Source organism: Phasianus colchicus, chromosome Z (genome assembly GCF_987193195.1).
Source record: "Phasianus colchicus chromosome Z, bPhaCol1.hap1.1, whole genome shotgun sequence".
In the NCBI taxonomy this organism is placed as follows: domain Eukaryota; kingdom Metazoa; phylum Chordata; class Aves; order Galliformes; family Phasianidae; genus Phasianus; species Phasianus colchicus.
This window is the reverse complement of record NC_143476.1, coordinates 27094079-27112088: the sequence shown is the minus strand read 5'-3', so window position 1 is coordinate 27112088 and position 18010 is coordinate 27094079. Positions and strand designations below refer to the sequence as shown.

The window sequence follows — 18010 nt, the reverse complement described above, 5'->3', positions numbered from 1 at the left end:
TCTTCTTTTAGTTTAAAGTAATTCCTCCTTGTCTCTTTACTATTATTCCTTGTAAAAAGTCCACTCATGTTTATAAGCTCCCCTCAAGTACTGTAAGGCTGCAGTGAGGTCTCCCTGGAGCCTTCTTTTTTCCAGGCCAAAGAAAAGACCAGTTCTTTCAGCCTGTCTTTGTAGGAGAGGTGCTCCAGCCCTCTGGTCATCTTCATAGCCTACTTCTTCACTGGGAGCCCTGAGCCTGGTTGCAGTACACCAGATGGGGCCTCACAAGGATAGACTAAAAGGGAACAGTGATCTTCTGCCTCGTGCATACTGTTTTGTTTTACTGCTTATGTTAATTACTGGAATACTTGAATGAAAATGAATAGCTGACTTTTGTTCTTCTTGCATGCTTTTTATCTTCAAAAGTTGCTAATTTCAGTGAAATGACTCAAGGGAAAATGTTGTATTATGCTCTTACATAGCATGATGATGTTAGCATAAGACTACACTTGATAGGAGTTTTGCAAAAAGAGATTTCATGGTTTTGGTTGTTTAAATAAAACCAATGCTAGTTTACAGTCCTTGTATATATCTGGTTTTTATACTTACTTTCATAGTAAGTAGCTTTTTGAAATGAATACGTTTAAATAGAATGGGTTTATTATTTTCCAGTGACTATGTCTGGGAACCGTCTGTACCCATTGTTTGTCATATTGAAGCTATATTATGAGCAGAGGTAATAAATTGATCAACTAAGTGTTTTTGCTTTCAGTAAATTAGTAGAGGTTTGTCATAGTCCAGCAACTAACATGATTTTCTTCAAGTCATTTGAATAGCAATTGCATATAAATGTCCTAATCATTTTACTGTGACTGCATTGAAATATACACTTTTCTCCCATTTTTGATTGTTCAGTAGCAGAGCAGGCTGTGATATAAAATATTTAGTTGCTGATAGTTTTTTTTCTCAAATTTTATTGTTGGCTTAGCCTTGTTCTTTTACAAGCTGTATATCAGTGATGCTGTTAGTAAGTAGTACCTGTAGTGAATAAGGGTAGATGTGGGTGGGACTACAGTTACAGTCACAGAATGGTTGAAATTGTCAGGAACCTCTGAGTCCATGCAATCCAACCCCAGATCCAAAAAGGACACCCAGAGCAGGGTGCCTGGGACTATGACCAGGTGAATTTGGAATATCACTATGGAGGAGACCCCACATCCTTTGGACAGCCTTTCCCTGGGCTCTCTCCCCCACACAGTAAAAACATGTTTTCTGATATTCAGGCGAAACCTCCTGTGTTTAAGTCTGTGCCTATTGTTGCTTGTCCTATCAAAACCAAGAAAAGGGAAGGACTGGTAAAGGAAAATGAGTAGTTATCAAGATCCTTATGACCTGTATACAGGAGTTTCCTTGGCTGGGATCTGAATCTGAAGAAGGTGCTATTTGCTTTCTTCTAAAAACTTACCCAAGAAAGTCTGAAATAATTGCATATAATGTCCATAGGATTTCTGTTCTTTCCAATACTTCTGTACTGAGTGTTGATGAAGCCAATAGAAAAAGTGTACCTAGTCCTTTCCACAGAATCTGTGAAAGAAATTGAGTACTTGTTATGACCAGAAGGAAAGATGAGTTGGCAGCTAAATGTTAGAGTACTACAAGACTAGTATCACTCAAACTAAACAAACATAAAGTAAATTAAATATAGAATGGATTGGTGCTGATCACCTCAGATACTTGTTGGATGTTTTGCTTTGTTTTTAAATACAACATTTCAAACATTTTTGTGCTTATATGAATTAAATAAGGGTAAGTAGCTTTGAGAGTTCACGTTACTATTTTTTGTTTTTTTTTTTTCTAAATTGGCTTCCAGATCAGAGGACAAGTACATGTTTCTCTAACTTATTGAATGGCCGCTGTGCCCAGGAACTTCCTGGTAGGTTCACCAAAAGGCAGTGCTGCTGTGAGTCTGGCCGGTGCTGGGCCATTGGATCTGTTCCAGAGATGTGTCCTGTTAGAGGATCTGGTGAGTGGTCTGGTGGGTTTTTTTGTTGTTTTGTTTTGTTTTCTCCTTGCTGTCCCTTCTACTTGAGCTGGAGATCATTTTAAACTTCTTTAAAATGTAGGCTAAAAAGAAAAAGATTTAGATTATTACTCATTCTTGTGTTTTTAATAATGATATTTCCATCTGTGAGCAATTTTTTTCTGGTCCTTTATTGTTTGGGACTAGTTTCTTTAACGTCCTTTTGTTGACATTGGAAATTGTTCTCGGGAAATGGGGAAGATTTTGTGGTCAAGCTCAAAGAGGAAATGACTCTGAGGGTCCATAGTTCATTTCAATTTAAAGGACCAGCTGCTCTCTCTTTCCATAAAATTTCATGTTACTTTGAACTAGGAATGCATCAGTATTTCATTTATTCTTTCAACTCTATACTCACAGAACAATATTCCACATCCCTCATGAAATGTGTTTTCAGTTTATCTGTATCAAAATCTCTGAGGTATCAGGGAGTTAGTGCTCTTGGAAACATCAACAAGATGGTTTAAACATATAGTTGTAAATTAAGATATTTCATTTTATTATTCTTAGTGACCTTGCTCAAATAACACCTGTCACAACTGTGGAATTCCCTTGAGATTAGAAATGGGGGAGGGAACACATAACATTAAAGACAGTGAGGTTGCTGCAGCATGCAAAGATCTGTATCTTTTTAATAAGCTGGCTTTGAAGAGCTGATTTACTTTATGCCTCTTTCTGTGTTCCTGTTCAACAGATGAATATCGCAGGCTTTGTGTGGATGGTTTGCCTGCTGGAGGTGGTTCCAGAGGTGGTGGTGGGACTGGAGGAAATGGATTCCTTCCCGGTGGCAATGGCAATGGCTACAGCCCAGGAGGAGCAGGATTCATTCCCATTCCTGGAAATAATGGTTTCTCCCCAGGTGTAGGTGGAGCAGGCGTAGGAACGGGTGGTCAGACCCCCACTGGAAACGGCCCAATAATAACAGGGCTAAGTAAGTATTTGTATTGTTAATCTCTTTTTTTGATTCTTTCAATTTTTTTTTCCTATTCTTCTGCTTTGTGTTTATCCAGAAAATGGCACTGTGTTCTTTACACATGTTCTTAGCATGCCTTTGCGTGCAGCTATATGCAGGAGACTTTAAATGACATATTAGAGGGCTAGAGAGTCCTTTTTCCAACAGGAGTTCAGATGTATGGATTTTTTTTCTTCACTTCACTTAGGGAGTCCTTCAGCCTATAGCCACCTTTTGGATTTGTGTTTACAAGTTGTTTTCACTTACTACATGACTTATCATGACTAAGTTTTGTGTTTATCACAGTCTCCTGATGGTAAGAGCTTTACATTGACTTATCCTGTATTTACTTTATGCCAGTTTATCTACTGATCATATACAACTCACATGTTGGCTTCCCAATTCACCATGAAGATTTGTATTTTCCAGTTGTGCTGGTGCCTGCTGATCTGTCTTGGTCAGCACTAATAAATTCCAAAGTACTTCCCAAATACTTAGCATTTAAAATAAATGATTCTCTTTCATTGTTTTCCCAAATGCAGAAGTTACCCATTCTGCAAGAGCACTACCTTGACTGAAAGCCCAAAGTGAAGTTTCATATATGTAAAGCTTACTTGTACTTGAAAATACAAATGTTTGACTTGTGTACTGCTGTTTGTTTGTTTCTCATATTAGCAATACTCAATCAGACAATAGACATCTGTAAGCACCATCCCAACCTTTGTTTAAATGGACGTTGTATACCAACCGTCTCTAGTTACCGTTGTGAGTGCAATATGGGGTATAAGCAGGATGCAAATGGTGATTGTATTGGTAAGTAAAAATTCCTTTAATCTGTTATTCATTTTTAAAACACTAACATTTTTTAGCTTTCTTCTTTTGCTCAAGAAAAATGCGTTTGTTGTTCTACAGATGTCATTATGTGAATAATATTGTTCTTGTGAAAGTGAGTGCAAGGACTGTGATATTACTTACACAGAATAATTTATAATCTTCATGAGAGGAGGCAGACATGCTTCCTAAAAGAAAATCTTGACTCAAAAATATGGTTATTGAGTATCGGTCTACTTGGTGGGTATAGTACATTGCTCTCTTTACATTCAGCAAGTTAAGTTCTGTTCTCATTCACTCTTCCATAATGGTCTCATAGCTCCATTTTATTTGTAGAAGAATTAATGTTGAATGACATTCAAGGTAACTAGGATCAGAATTCTTGCTTTTAAAGGCACTAAATCAGTAATTGAATGGATCAGTTAACTTTTGTTTTTGTTTGCATTTAATATAGAAATATTCAATACTAACTTCCTATAAATAAGCACCGAATTCTAAATGTTGTGCATCTGTTCAGTTACTGCAGACATCACTCTTGCTCTGCTAAATGTTTTTATGAGGAAGTTGTATGGGGAAAAAAAGTAAATTTAGCATATAATATACTATGTAGATAGAATCCTAAGGTTCTAAGTAGAAAGCTGTAGCTCTCTTGATTGAATCAACTTATTGTTTTTATAAAGAGATTTGAAATCTGTGAATGAGCAGATATATACACGCGCTCTATATACATATTGTAGAATTTTGTTACAGAAGCTGTGCTTTTGGAATTACTTTCTAGTGTCTCCTGGATGAAGGTGAAAATGCAGAATCAAAGAATCACAAAAAATTGTAGTTTACCAGAGTCATTAAAATAATGTTATAATCCAAGACCATCAACTAAAAGCTGGGAATTATTGCAGCTCTGAATTGCACATTTTCCATTCCTCCTGAATTGCAGACTGAGTATCAGGACTTTTCTGGCTTGGCACGCTGCCTTTTGGAGAAGTGAAATGGGACAAGAAGTGAATAATAGTTTACATTGGATGTCCCTGTTTGTTACTGATGTCACTGTTTTCCTTTCCCACGCCAATTTGATATGCCCCTTGGGAGGATGTTGAAGGGATCAGGAACACGGGAAGTGCTCTTCTCAATCATCCCAGTTGAAACTGGGATCTGAGCAGAAGGAGGAGAATGGACCACTTGAATATGTGGCTACGTGGATGTTGCCACACTAAAGGTTGTGAGTGCTATGATCTTGGATGCATCCTTGATAGATTAGGCATGTTGACATCAGATGGGACATAACTGAACAGGAGAGGCAGTACTATACTGTCAGCAAGCTGACTGGGCTCAGCAGTAGGGCACTGAACTAGATTTGATAGGGAAAAGGGTTGTGCTGTTGAATGGCAAAGGAAGAGCCAGGGAACACTGTCACTTGAGGAAACAGCCATGGAAAATCTCAGATTTGTCCCAGAGGATTTTGGGAGTTTCCTTCAAGAAGATAATGCTGTTGGTATCCCAGCTAAAGTGGCTGTACACCAGTGCATGCAGCATGGGAAATATGCGGGAGGAGATGGGAACTGTGGTGCAGTTAGAAAACTGTGACCTAGTCACTACCACAGAAACATGGAGGGACAAATTTCACAACTGGAATACTACGATTGAGGGCTACAAACTTTCTAAAAGGGATAGGCCCAGCAAGAGGGGTGGAGGAGTTACCCTCTGTCCTTTGAGAAACAGCCATGAACAGGTTGAGAGAGCTTATGGGTTGAAATTAGGAGACATAAAAGATGGTGCTGGGGCTCTACTAGAGGCAGGGGAAGATGGGGCAGAGACAGAATTGAACTTGGCAAGGAATCTAAGAAGGGATTCTACAGGTACATTGGTTGGAAGAGATGTGCCTTCTAGAGCATTTATTAGGGCACATGAGGGATGAGCAGGTGATCTGAGACAGCCAGCATGGCTTCGCTAAGGGCAAACTGTGCCTGATAGTCTGGTAGCTTTCTGTGATGGACTGACAGCATTGATGGACAAAGGAAGGGCAGCTGATGTCTTCTGCTTGGACCTTGTGCAAGTTATTTCATGTGGTCCCACACCACATCCTCATCTCTCAACTGGAGAAATACAGATTTTGAAGGCTCCCAGTGGTAGAGGACATGGAGCTGCTGGATTATAAGGAAAGCAGTTTAGTACCTTTCTCTCTGTTTTTTTTTTTGTGTGCTTGGAGAGTGTTAAGGTTCATTTTCTAAATTGTCATCTATGATATATATAGCGAACCCAACTTTTACCAGCTTTTTTCTCTTTGGCAAAAGTTTTATAAACCACTAATCTGGCTGGGAAATACTAGGGATTTATTCTCCTGCTACATTTTTGGGCCACAGTAAGTATAAGCTCATTGTAATTGAGGAATAGGAGTGCTGGTGTAAGTCTGCCTTGACTGGATATACTTTGTTTCCATTGTTTTAGACTTCTTGCCATTTGTTGACAGCAATTAATTTTGTGTCATTGTAATCAGTGTCTCCAAACTGTGGCTAGCCTTGACTCTTGGGAAATTTATCTTGGAAGGCTCTAAGCATCACCTGAAAGCTGGCATATTAAAATAATCTGAACTAATCATTACTAATTATTTTGACTCTTCAGTGGCTTGTAGTTTAAGGAGCTGCTTATATTCAGGAGACCTTTTGCGAGATGGTAAACTTTAATATTTCTCTCGATAACACAGCTTTGTTTCACTGTTACTTTCTAATTGTATTACAGAGAAGTAATAAGAGTGTATTAAGTGCCATGTTGAAGTGCTGGTTTGTGAATATTAGTTGCTGTGAATCACACAAATTTGTCTTGGAACTATAGACACGAAGTTAACTGCATGTGTGTATTGATAGATATTAACTCATATTAGAGGGTTGCTTCAGTCTAATTAGGTGCTTTTCTCTTACTGAAATAACAGACTTGGGTATTGATAACATTTGAATTTCACTACATAAAGTAGGGTTAATGGTATATAAATGATCTCTGCTTCTATACTACTCTCTCCGGCTGCCTACTCCCCAAACAGTAAATTAAGAAGCCAGAAGTTATTAAACATTTTTGTTTAAAGAAACGAAAATTATTATTTCAAAGTTATTCTGCCAAATCAAAACATAATCATATCATATCATAAAATGGCTTGGGCTGAAAGGGCCCTTAAAGCCCACCCAGCTCCAGCCGTGGGCAGGGCTGTCCCCCAGCAGCTCAGCTGCCCAAGGCCCCATCCAACCTGGCCTTGAGTGCCTCCAGGGATGGGGCACCACAGCTTCTCTGGGCAGCTGTGCCAGGGCCTCACTGCCCTCTGAGTAATGAATTTCCTTCTAATGATTAGCCTAAATCGACCTTTCTTTAGATTAAAACCATCCCCTCTTCTCCTGTCACTGTGAGAACGTGAAAAGCCAACTTGCTGCTTGCTTATAGGATCTCTTAAAGTACTGGAAGTTACATACTGCATTTTGACCTAAAGTTGCGTTATGCATCTCTCGTGATGGAATGTTACCTGATGAGGCTTAAGGACCGATAGCAGTGTTAAGTGATCTCACAATAAAAGTCATTTTCTCAAATTGGTACATGTTTGTAATACTGCTACATTTAATTAATTTTGTTGATAAAAACTCTATATAAAACTGTAGGTACATTGAAAGTGGCAGTAATCAAATAGCTGTGTTCTGTTGAGATTTGTATTACCAGGCAACTAGACTTCTGTATTCTAAATTTTGTAATGCATCTTCACACTCATTACAGTAAGTCTTAAGTGGGTTTTGGAAGTTCCATTTTGTCTCTTCTGACAAGTGTTACAGGTGAAACCCTGAGGAAGGGATATAATTGTGATGTAAGTGATGAAAAAGAAATATTTGTCACTGAAAAGGGGTGTGCAGGGGGATAGAATGAAATGGGCTAAATATCTGTCTCATATGTTTCCTGTTTACAGTGCTTGGATATGCATGTTTGCAATGCAAACTCAAAGCCAATAACTTCTTTATATTAACATATACTTGCCATTTCCCTTTTTTACCAACAGCTTATAAAAATAATAGGGACTTAAAATGCATATTTTATAGGGAAATCATCTCACATACAAGGCTTTGCAGGGATTTTCAAAGCTTATGTCAGCTATTTCAAAGACGAACATTGCATTCTTGCTGTAGAATTTATTAATTAATTTACAGTGAGATCCACTTATAACATGGACATTTCTTTAACAGATTAAGCTAATTGGCCCGTAATAATGTCATAAATGTCAATCTCTGTGGGAAAACTAAACAGTATAGAGGAGTGCCTTATCTATTATTTATAATTTTCCTCTGTTCTCCCCTATCCTAAAGCAACAAAAATATACAGTAAACTCATTTGAATTACAGTATTTGGCAAAATGTTAATGTGAAGATGTGATTTAGATTTTGACATCCTTTTGGTATTGAGAAATTTGTTCTGATAGAATCATGCTCAGGTCTCCTTTGTTCCCAAACTGTCTGAGCGCTGGGGGAATATACCTACTCAAGAGGAAAAGCATCCCAACAAACAGGCACTGTATAGAAGCCTTAGGGCAGGAAGCTGCTATAACTACACAGACTTTTTTTTTTTTTGCAGTGTAAAAAGCTGTTATGTTTTGTCTTCTTAATTGTGTTTAACATTCTGAATTTTTCTTTTCTTTACCTTGCTTCATTCTTGTGGTTTTACTGGAGTGGTGCCTATGCAAAAAGGAATAAGCTAAATATGTGTAAAAGAAGGTATTTGATTCTTCTGTTTGTTTTACCTTCATTTACTTAACTGTTTACCCAAAACAATCTAGTTATATCTAAGCACCAGGAATATCGTAAGCCGGCTGACAGAGTCATTGATTTGGGTAGTCCTATATCTTTTGAAGTGTATATTGATGCCACTGGTTTTAACTGTGTATAAATTAAATCCTGTGAAATGTGTGATGTTGTTTATGGTTTAATTGACACTTGTATAATCTAGTTATTCATATTACAGCACTTTAAAGAAGTATGTATTTATTTAACAGTAAGTGAAAATCATAGAGTCATACAATGGCCTGTATTGGAAAAAAATACTTTTTGTGAGTTTAATCTCTAATTCAGTGCTATTATTTTCAAGATATAATGATTTAAGTTTTAGAACTAGAACTGATAAAGGTGGGAGCTTGTGGAGGGCTTCAGAGACCATACTGAGGAGGAACAAGCAGTGTCATTTTGGAGCAAGGAATAGCTTTCTCAGTCCAATTGACTCATAGAAAGCCATTGGGAATCAAACATGAGCAGAGTTCTTGAAAGACAGTAAGTTTTCAGAGCCCTGTGTCAAAAGGGAGTAATCTCTGATCGGTTACCTAAATTTTAAACTGGTTAAAGTATATTTGGTTGCTCCAAAAAACCAAAAGCTTTTGAAGAGGAAAATAAGGTTCATTCTAGAGAAGTAGGGTAAATGCAGCACTACTGAAATGTGAAAACAGGCTAGGGCTGAGGTTGCAGTGAAGCTTAAATAATTGAGGTGTAATACACAGAGTGCAGCCTCATTAAGAATGCCTTCTGCTGGTGTGTGGCCCTTCCTCACATTTCTACAATAAACCTGTAAACAGTCACTGTTTTTAGATGACAAGATCTGCTCTGCTTTTAAAATGCCTGTTTTGATTAGTGCTGGCTTTATTCTAAAGAACAAGTGGTCATTCAGTTAGAAGAGGCTCTACTGACTAAAGGGTTGCTTTACTTGGCAACTGTCAGATACTGTGTCCAAAATCCTCACACTTCGTTGTTCTTTTATCCTCCAGGATATGGTGTAGTGACACTGTTTCTTGAAAATATCAGGCTAGTTGCTGTGAGAACTGTGCGTTCTTAGGAAAGTAATGATTTTTATCATGAACAAGTTTTAAGTTTCAAGATTTGACAGTTTACTGTCTTTTTCACTTAGAAGCTTCTAGGCTTGAAAAATAAGATGTGTACTTGTGTGTTGACTGATGTTCCCCTGTGCTGCCAACAGATGTTGATGAGTGCACGTCCAACCCATGTTCTAATGGAGATTGTGTCAACACACCTGGTTCCTATTACTGCAAGTGCCATGCGGGTTTCCAGAGAACTCCTACCAAGCAAGCTTGCATTGGTAAGAAAATTGGCTTCATGTCTACTGATATTGCAGGTGTTCTGACTCCTGTCAGATTATGTTCAAAGTAGTTGCTAGTGCTATTTCAGTAAATTCCAATAGACTCTGTATTAATTAGAATCCGTGTTCTGGGCTGCCATAATGCTGGAATACTTACTACTTGACCAGTCCATTCTAACCAAGAATTCTACAGAAAATTAGGAAATGGATTATTGTTATGTAAGTGTGCATTTATATATGGAAGCAGATGAATGTGTGGACAGATGCTTTTAATGTAACTGTTGAGCACCACTGCCATAAGTTTATTGTACAAGTTTGCAAGATACTATGGTTTTGTATCTCCAATGGAAAGAGAATGAATTCTTAACTATTTATTATTTTTTTCAAAGTATTATTTAAGCAGCGTCCCTGCATTTTTTAACACAATTATCGTCACTATATGCATTTTTATTTTATGGTAACTTTTCCCTGTCTTTTTTTTTCCCTCCCCCTTAGATATAGATGAGTGCATCCAGAATGGAGTCCTTTGTAAAAACGGCCGATGTGTAAACACTGATGGAAGTTTTCAGTGTATTTGCAATGCTGGATTTGAACTGACTACAGATGGAAAAAACTGTGTGGGTAAGAACTCTTCTTCAAATATGGCATGCTCTGGTCTGGTGATTGTACAAATTGTACTTTATAGTCCTCTTTACCTTTTGTGAAATAAGACATGACCTGATATGAACTTAATCCTCTGTGGTCAAATAGACATTGTATAAAACAGTGTGCTTTCAAATAACAGTTGATGTCATTTTTGTTTTCAAAGCTACATCTCAGGAGACACAGGTAGCTCAGTGCCAGGAATAGCATTTTGCCCTAAAGCTTCATAGTAAGCAATTCCTGTATCAGCACTGCTGAAGAAATCATTGTTTTTATATTGGCTGTACTGTATCAAAAAGTCTTCCACGATAAAAAGCAGTTTGCAGCAAGCTCTTATTTAGAACAGGTGATTTAAGCTTTCACATAATAAAGTATATGCACTGTTATTCCATGCACAGTCTGCTGAAACACACAAAACAACTGATTATGATGGTGTACACATTTGTTGCTTTGTCTGTAGATTGAAAACTTCAAATGTTTCATCAGTTATAAGAGTAATTTGATCTTAGAGTCTGTCACATCTCTTCTGAGTGCTTATTTACACTGTGTCATATTTTGGAGGTAAAGAGGTATAAACAATTCTCTTTGCAATGCTTTGCAGACCATGATGAGTGTACAACTACAAACATGTGTTTAAATGGGATGTGCATAAATGAGGATGGGAGTTTTAAATGCATCTGCAAACCAGGATTTGTTCTGTCTCCAAATGGGCGCTACTGTACTGGTATGTACAACTGTGGAGTAACACATTGAGACAGTTTTGACTAAAACAGCTTTTCCTGCATTTTCATTTATGCAAGAATGGCAATCTCATCAAATGGATTTGATATCATGCTAGTACCTTACTAATTTGTTACTGAAGATGTCTTAAGCTTCCTGAAAATAGTTCTTTAAATTACATTCTTAAATTTTCTTTTGAAATAACTGAATTATGTAGCACTACTACAAAGTACTACAACAGGTGATAAATTAGGTTGAAACATCTTGGAATCATTTCAAATGCAGCAAAATATGCAGATCTTTAATGAAATGGTAGATTGAGTAGAATACAGGAAGTTTAAAATGGTTAAAATGTTTTATTTTGAACATACACGAATATTCCTTCCATACCACTATTCCTAGAATGTTCAACATTCAAAATTTAGGATACCATATTTGGTACATAGAGTGAGAATCCTTTTTAAATGAGATTGTGGAAACACTGCATAAAATGGTTTAAGAATGGAGTCTGATTTAGTTTCTGTTTAAGTAAAGTATTGAAAAATGCCTGTTGCAGCTAGTAGAAGTAGGTTTGAGTGTGAAACATTTCTAGGAAGTATAAAATCATGTAAATACCTTAGCTTTCTGCCTTGAAATTGAACTGTTTCTATTATTTGTGTTTTTCTTAATATACATATATATCTGGGCTATTCACATAGAAATTCACAACCATTAAAAATTACTTGAAGTTAAAGTTTACTCTCATAGGGATATTCTGTGAGTTTCTTTTGTCAGAAGATGAACAAAGGCAACATTTATCACTAATTTTGCTTAATCTGAAGTACCTCTCTGTTCCATAAAGTTTTTTTCTGACAGTTTAGTGCACAGCTGGAATTCTGATTACTCAGTATGATTCCTAGGTGAGACTTTGTTAGAAACAAACCTAGGTGTCAATGATTCATCTGGTATCAAATAGACAATAGGTGGTGTTCCAAAAACACTATTTGTAAACTTGCTTAAACAGCAAATACGTTGTTGAATTGTGTTTCCTCCTAATAGACATTGATGAATGTCAGACATCAGGAATTTGCATGAATGGTCATTGTATAAATACTGAAGGATCCTTTCGATGTGAATGTCCACCTGGCTTGGCTGTTGGAGTTGATGGTCGTGTGTGTGTAGGTGAGTGAGACTCTTGTTTTAATTGAAAGGTAAGGGGACTTAGGCATTATATGATATCTTTCTGGGACATGTTGTCATCAGCTGTAGAATTAAAACAAACCAATGTGGTCCTTTTCTTATAAAATTGACCTTTTTTATTTTGGTCTGTTGTCTGTTTGTTTCCATGTGTGTACATATATATATACATTCAGAATTATATTCAGTTGCACAACTTCTACTTCAGTTCACAAAAGGAAGTGTATCTCCTGATTGGGGCACTGATATTTTTGCACTCCTGTTTTCTTATCTTTTTCTAATCTGGAAACATTCTCCCTCTACCGTAGTGTTAAAAAAGATAAAGCTTTAGCAAGAGAAAGAGCAAAAATTAGATGAATACGTTCTGTGAAGTCAAGTTAATCCTATCGTTCTGCGAACCTGTTAATCCTATAATACTTTCTAAACTTAATACTCAGCTCTAGTCTTCTTGGTACCTGTTTGTTTTTGAGGTGTACACTTTCTGACCTACTGATGAATAATCTTGTGATATAATGCACTAAACTGGGTTGACAATAAAGAGATTTTTCACCTTGCTCCATTCGGAGCTCTACCATAAGTTCCAGGCTAGAGCTTTCCAGAGGAAAGAGGAGCATTTCCAGCCTGATGAAGAATTATTCAATCCATTTCTTCATTTCTAATCAGTAATGTAGAATGGAGAGGAATATACCTTTTTTTCCAAAGTTCAACATGCAGTAGGTTCTATGATACTGCTGAGTTTCTTAAATCAGATTTGGCCAATCCACAGGAGATAACATTTTTTCCCTTCTTCTGCTTGTCATAACATCACTTCTGTTGTGTTTCCTAAACCACTTCTCTCATGAATGTAGCTAACATCGGCATATTGACAATCCAAAGGTCAGTCAGTGCATAGGTGTGCTTTTAAGTTCTAGCAAGGGAGTGTGCCTGTAATGGTGTAATGGAGTGAAAAGTGCAACTCTGGTAGCACAGGATACCAACTTCTTTTTTGCTGCTGGCTACTACACTGCTATTGGAGCTGGTATTTTATCAGTTTAAGTGGTTTAACTGATGATATATAACAGATTCATGGAGCAATGAAAGCAGAGTGCAAGCCATTGGCTTACCTCTGCAGTAGATGCAGATATTAACCAGTGCTATGATTATTCCTACTAATGGATGCATGTATATGTCTAATCTGCATGTGTCCAGATAATATGTCAAACTTGATCACAGAATCTTAAGGTTATTTCACGACAAAGGGATGTGAGATACTGCACACTCATGTTGTTAATCTCAATCAATTTATAGTTTTAAAATTGAATTTTAAAATTTCTATGTTATGAAGAATTTCATCACCATTGAGAGAAAAATCTTGTACAAGCATTCCTATCAAGTACCTACTCAAATTAGTCCTTTCTGTTATCAATTCAATTTAAGAGGTGTGTGTTAAAAGCTCAGAATAGCTTAGAAAATAATCTTAATAAAAAGCAGTTTCTTAGATTCAGCTGGAATGCAAGTATTTGTTATTTTAAACTAATGAGATTTTTTAGTAAGCAAAACTGTACTAAAAGTTGAACCAACAAAAACAAGGATTGTTCTCTGGTCAGTTTGTTTGTTTTCTTCTAGTTTATCAAACATTTGGAGAAAAGCAGTGAAAAGATATAAGAATGAGAAGAAGCTTTGTGTACTGTTTTTAATATAGGAATTTCATAGTGACACAGCAGCAAAACCAGATTTGAGTACAAGTTGTTCAGTACCTTTTTCATGGTCCAAGTTGGCCTCATCTTCACCCTTGTCAGTGATACAGCTGCAAAGAATCAGTTCAGTGCTCAGTTTTCTGTGTTCCCATTTACCTAACCTTGCCACAGTTCTAGCAGCGAAATGCTTCACAAATTGGCTGTCACCTGTGAACAGTATGTTTTATTTGAAAATGTTCAATTCCACATATCATCGTTTTAGGGTTTACCATAAAAGCTTAAATTTTCAACAGGAAATATCCTTAATATGGGAAAAATCATAAGGCAGAATCATGATTTATTTGGAAAATTCTCTTTAAAAAGATGTAATTATTCCAGGTCTAAAATAAAAGAGGAAATTTCCAATAGTGCGTAACAAAAATGTCCTTATACATGACCTTCAGAATGGAATTTTGGAGCCAGTTTGCTGTTCAGAATTTCATGTGTATGTATATATTTACACATGCTGCGTTAGCTACAGGAATTCTCTGGCTATTCCGTCTTATTTATTACAAGACCACCTGGCTGCTGGAAGAGTATTTGTAGTAAGGGAGTTTATAATCTGAAAGTTAGTAAGTTATATGGAGCAGCATCCTTCTAGCAGTAATCCTACAAATGTTCTAGGCAATTACCAAAACAATAATAACTTTAAAAATAGAGGCTGTAGTCTAACTTCTAATTTAAGCATTATTTTACTTTTGAATAGTAACATTGAATAGTAAGATTCTGATGGGATTATTCATAGAATAAAGAAATAAAGTGTTCTTTTATAAATAAACATTAAGAACATTAATAAAGAACATTAATAAATATGTTAGAGTCAACCACAAAATGTTATTCAAGTTTAAGAAAAAAAAAAGAAAATTACAGCAAAGGAGAACAAATGCTTGGAAAAGGAACAGTTAGATAACTACTCAGAGCCAAGGTAGTATTTGCACACATCTGGAATTTGGCTATACTTCTAACTGCAACTTCATGCTAAGATACCTCTGCTGGCTCTGTGTGTATGTGTGTCATCTCAGCACTGAACTGTGGCTGTAGCTTTGTACAATGTTGTTTGTTCTCTGCTGAGGTACTTTTAGTTATGATTCAGTCTGCATTTCACATCTCTGCCCAAATACAGCCATCCAGGACAAAATAGCTAAGTTTAGTTTTAGTCTGGTTATTTTACAGTGCCTGTCATGAGCGTTGCATGATTCATCCTTCTAAGACATCTGGATAAGTGCAGTAGCTTTCACTGAGAATAGGTCAACCACTGGTCCACCAGACCCTGACCAAATACAGTGGTGATTTCCAGGTGCTGAAGTGCTTTGCTACACAGTTTGAGAGTCTATAAATGATCTTCCAAGACCATCCTCCAGAAAAATATGGAGTAAAATCCCAGAGACAAGCACACGGTTACAAAAGCACCAATGCTAAGATATGGCTCAGGGCCTAAAATAAGTTCTCCAGCATGCTGAAATTAGTAGCCCAAGGCTGATAAAACTATTTAGGGAGCAGAGCAGGTTCATCAGTAAGGCGTGTGGTCAGAACTATTGTGACATGGCAAACTTAAGCTTAGCAAGGTGCCTCAAGCAGCTGTTGTGCAGATGGAGCATGAGAAGCACAGCCCTGGGAGAACCTTTTACCTGTCACAGTATTGCTTTTTAGCTTCTTGAAGAATCAGCTTATTTATTCCTTTTTCATGGGCTTTGTGAATCACTGTCGTGTAGATTAGACTGTTTTCCTACAATTAGTGAAGAAATTCTCCACCAGGTTGCCTGTTCTTCTTTTATAAAAACTTTGTTGAAAAAGAACTTGCTTCCTCCTAATATATGGCATGTGTAGCTTCCTTCAGCTGCTTTCCACCTTCACATCTTTGAAGACCTTCTAATAGAATACTTCTTCCACAATTTCCAATCTTTTCTCCCACTGAAAATTTCCCCTCATGGCATTTCCTTCTCTTGAATTTTTTCTTCATTCTCTCCTGGATACATAACTAGGGGAAAACCTTCACTTCTGTGAGAGAGCAATGATCAAAGCTCTTTTATTCATAGCAGAGTGTGACAGATTGACATCTGGACTTTCTAGACATGGAGAAAAAGGACGTGGTGCAACTATTTTGCTGGGTACATAACCAGACTTTTCTTGTGCAATCATACTTTATTGTTGTCAAGCATAAAAATCTTTTCCTGCTGTCAAGTGCAAGTGAATTGTACTGGCTTCACCTAGGCTCTTGGCAAGGAATGAGCCCTGAAATCTGGGCTGCATTTAGCTGTGCTCCAGAACTGCTTGTCCTATGGGAGACCACGGACAACATTTTATGTACAGGCTATGCCATTTTGCAGGAGCCAGCTTACAGCTAAGAGCTGGCAGGACACATTAGAAATTGCCAGTTCTCGTTGGAATTGGCGCTGTAATATTTTTCATGCAAGTTTCTTTGTTGTTTTGGGGACATATGTTAGGCATCTATCTGGATTCCCTCAGATCCTCTTTGATTTAAGTGAACTGAGTGTCAACGGTTTACGGGCTGGTTCGGCTCTGTTCCGTGACTAGCGGGGCGGAGGGATCCGCAGATCCGCGCCTCCGGAAAAGGGAAACAGGGGGCCCCAAAATAATTGAAAACAGCGGCAACGATCTGAGGAGAAACAAACTGATTTACTAAACATAATATCAGCAAAATATAATGAGAGAGAAAGAGTATGTGCAAAAGGTGGATAGGCCTCACCACAAGGCTGAGGTGACAAGTGCAGTCCAGTTGAGCCAATGAAGAAAAGCAGATGGAGAAGAGCAGACGGAGAAGCACAGGCAAAGAAGAGCAGGCGAAGAAGAGAACATCAGGTGACCTTGCCAGAAGTTACATCTCCTCACTGACCTCAAAGCCCCCTGGGGAACGTAGTTCTTCTTCTCTGGACAGGCACCCGGAACTTGAGCATCAGCAGTCAAACCCGCAGTGCATTACATGATGTTATGATGTGAAATACTGATTAACCCAAAATCATAAAACCATGATACTGAGACTCCTGTTCAGACCACAGCGTATCATTGTTCTACTGGGAGTTCAATAAGGAATATGATTAAAGCCATGCTCTGGCCTAGTCTGTAGTTACCTGAAGTTCTAGCAAGTGTGAAGTTCTAGCGAGTGTCTCTAGAAGTGTAGAAGTAAAAACTAAAGACTACTTATTCAGTATACTGCTGTTCTCAATTGCATGTTTAGGTTGAATGTCCACAAACACTGTTGCTGGAAGATAGTCCATATTATCATTTAAACATTTATGCAAAAGGCATCTGACCCTGAAATGTCCAATGAAAAAAAATAAAAATACATGAATAGCAATAGCAAAACATGTTCAAAGCTGTCTAAAAGAATTTCCTAAAATTTTGACTAATGCTGAGCCTACTGTCACCAATACCTGCATGTCCCTTTCATACATAGTGTGCATCCATTTCACTTGGGGCCTAACGAAATAAAATATAATATTTATTTGCTTTCCCTTTGTTAGATACTCATATGCGTAGCACGTGCTATGGAGGTATCAAAAAAGGAGCATGCATTCGTCCTTTCCCTGGTGCTGTGACAAAATCTGAATGTTGCTGTGCCAATCCTGACTATGGTTTTGGAGAGCCATGTCACCCCTGCCCTGCTAAAAACTCAGGTAAAATGTTATATTTCTTCAAGTACTGTGTGTTTTTTTGTTTTTTTTTTTTAATCTTATTCGGATCAAGAGCTCATTTACTTTATGCATTTAGTAGAAATGAACAGTTTACTTAATAGAATTGTACACTGAAAGTGTTTGCTCCTTTTACAAAAAGCAGACTCTCTGGTATTCTGTATTG

The 18010-nt window shown here is 37.4% G+C and overlaps 1 protein-coding gene across 6 annotated transcripts in view; it reads left to right on the top strand.

Moving 5' to 3' along the window:
* The window catches only part of FBN2 (fibrillin 2), a 169152-nt gene that overhangs the window by 62651 nt on the left and 88491 nt on the right, over positions 1–18010 (top strand). For all 6 annotated transcript variants that reach the window (XM_090130816.1, XM_090130814.1, XM_031605304.2 and 3 more), the window contains 8 exons: positions 1850–2002; positions 2751–2987; positions 3684–3821; positions 9822–9941; positions 10437–10562; positions 11185–11307; positions 12342–12464; positions 17677–17829. In XM_090130816.1, coding sequence (XP_089986942.1) covers positions 1850–2002; positions 2751–2987; positions 3684–3821; positions 9822–9941; positions 10437–10562; positions 11185–11307; positions 12342–12464; positions 17677–17829 — 1173 coding nt within the window. The remainder of the gene's footprint in view (positions 1–1849; positions 2003–2750; positions 2988–3683; positions 3822–9821; positions 9942–10436; positions 10563–11184; positions 11308–12341; positions 12465–17676; positions 17830–18010) is intronic.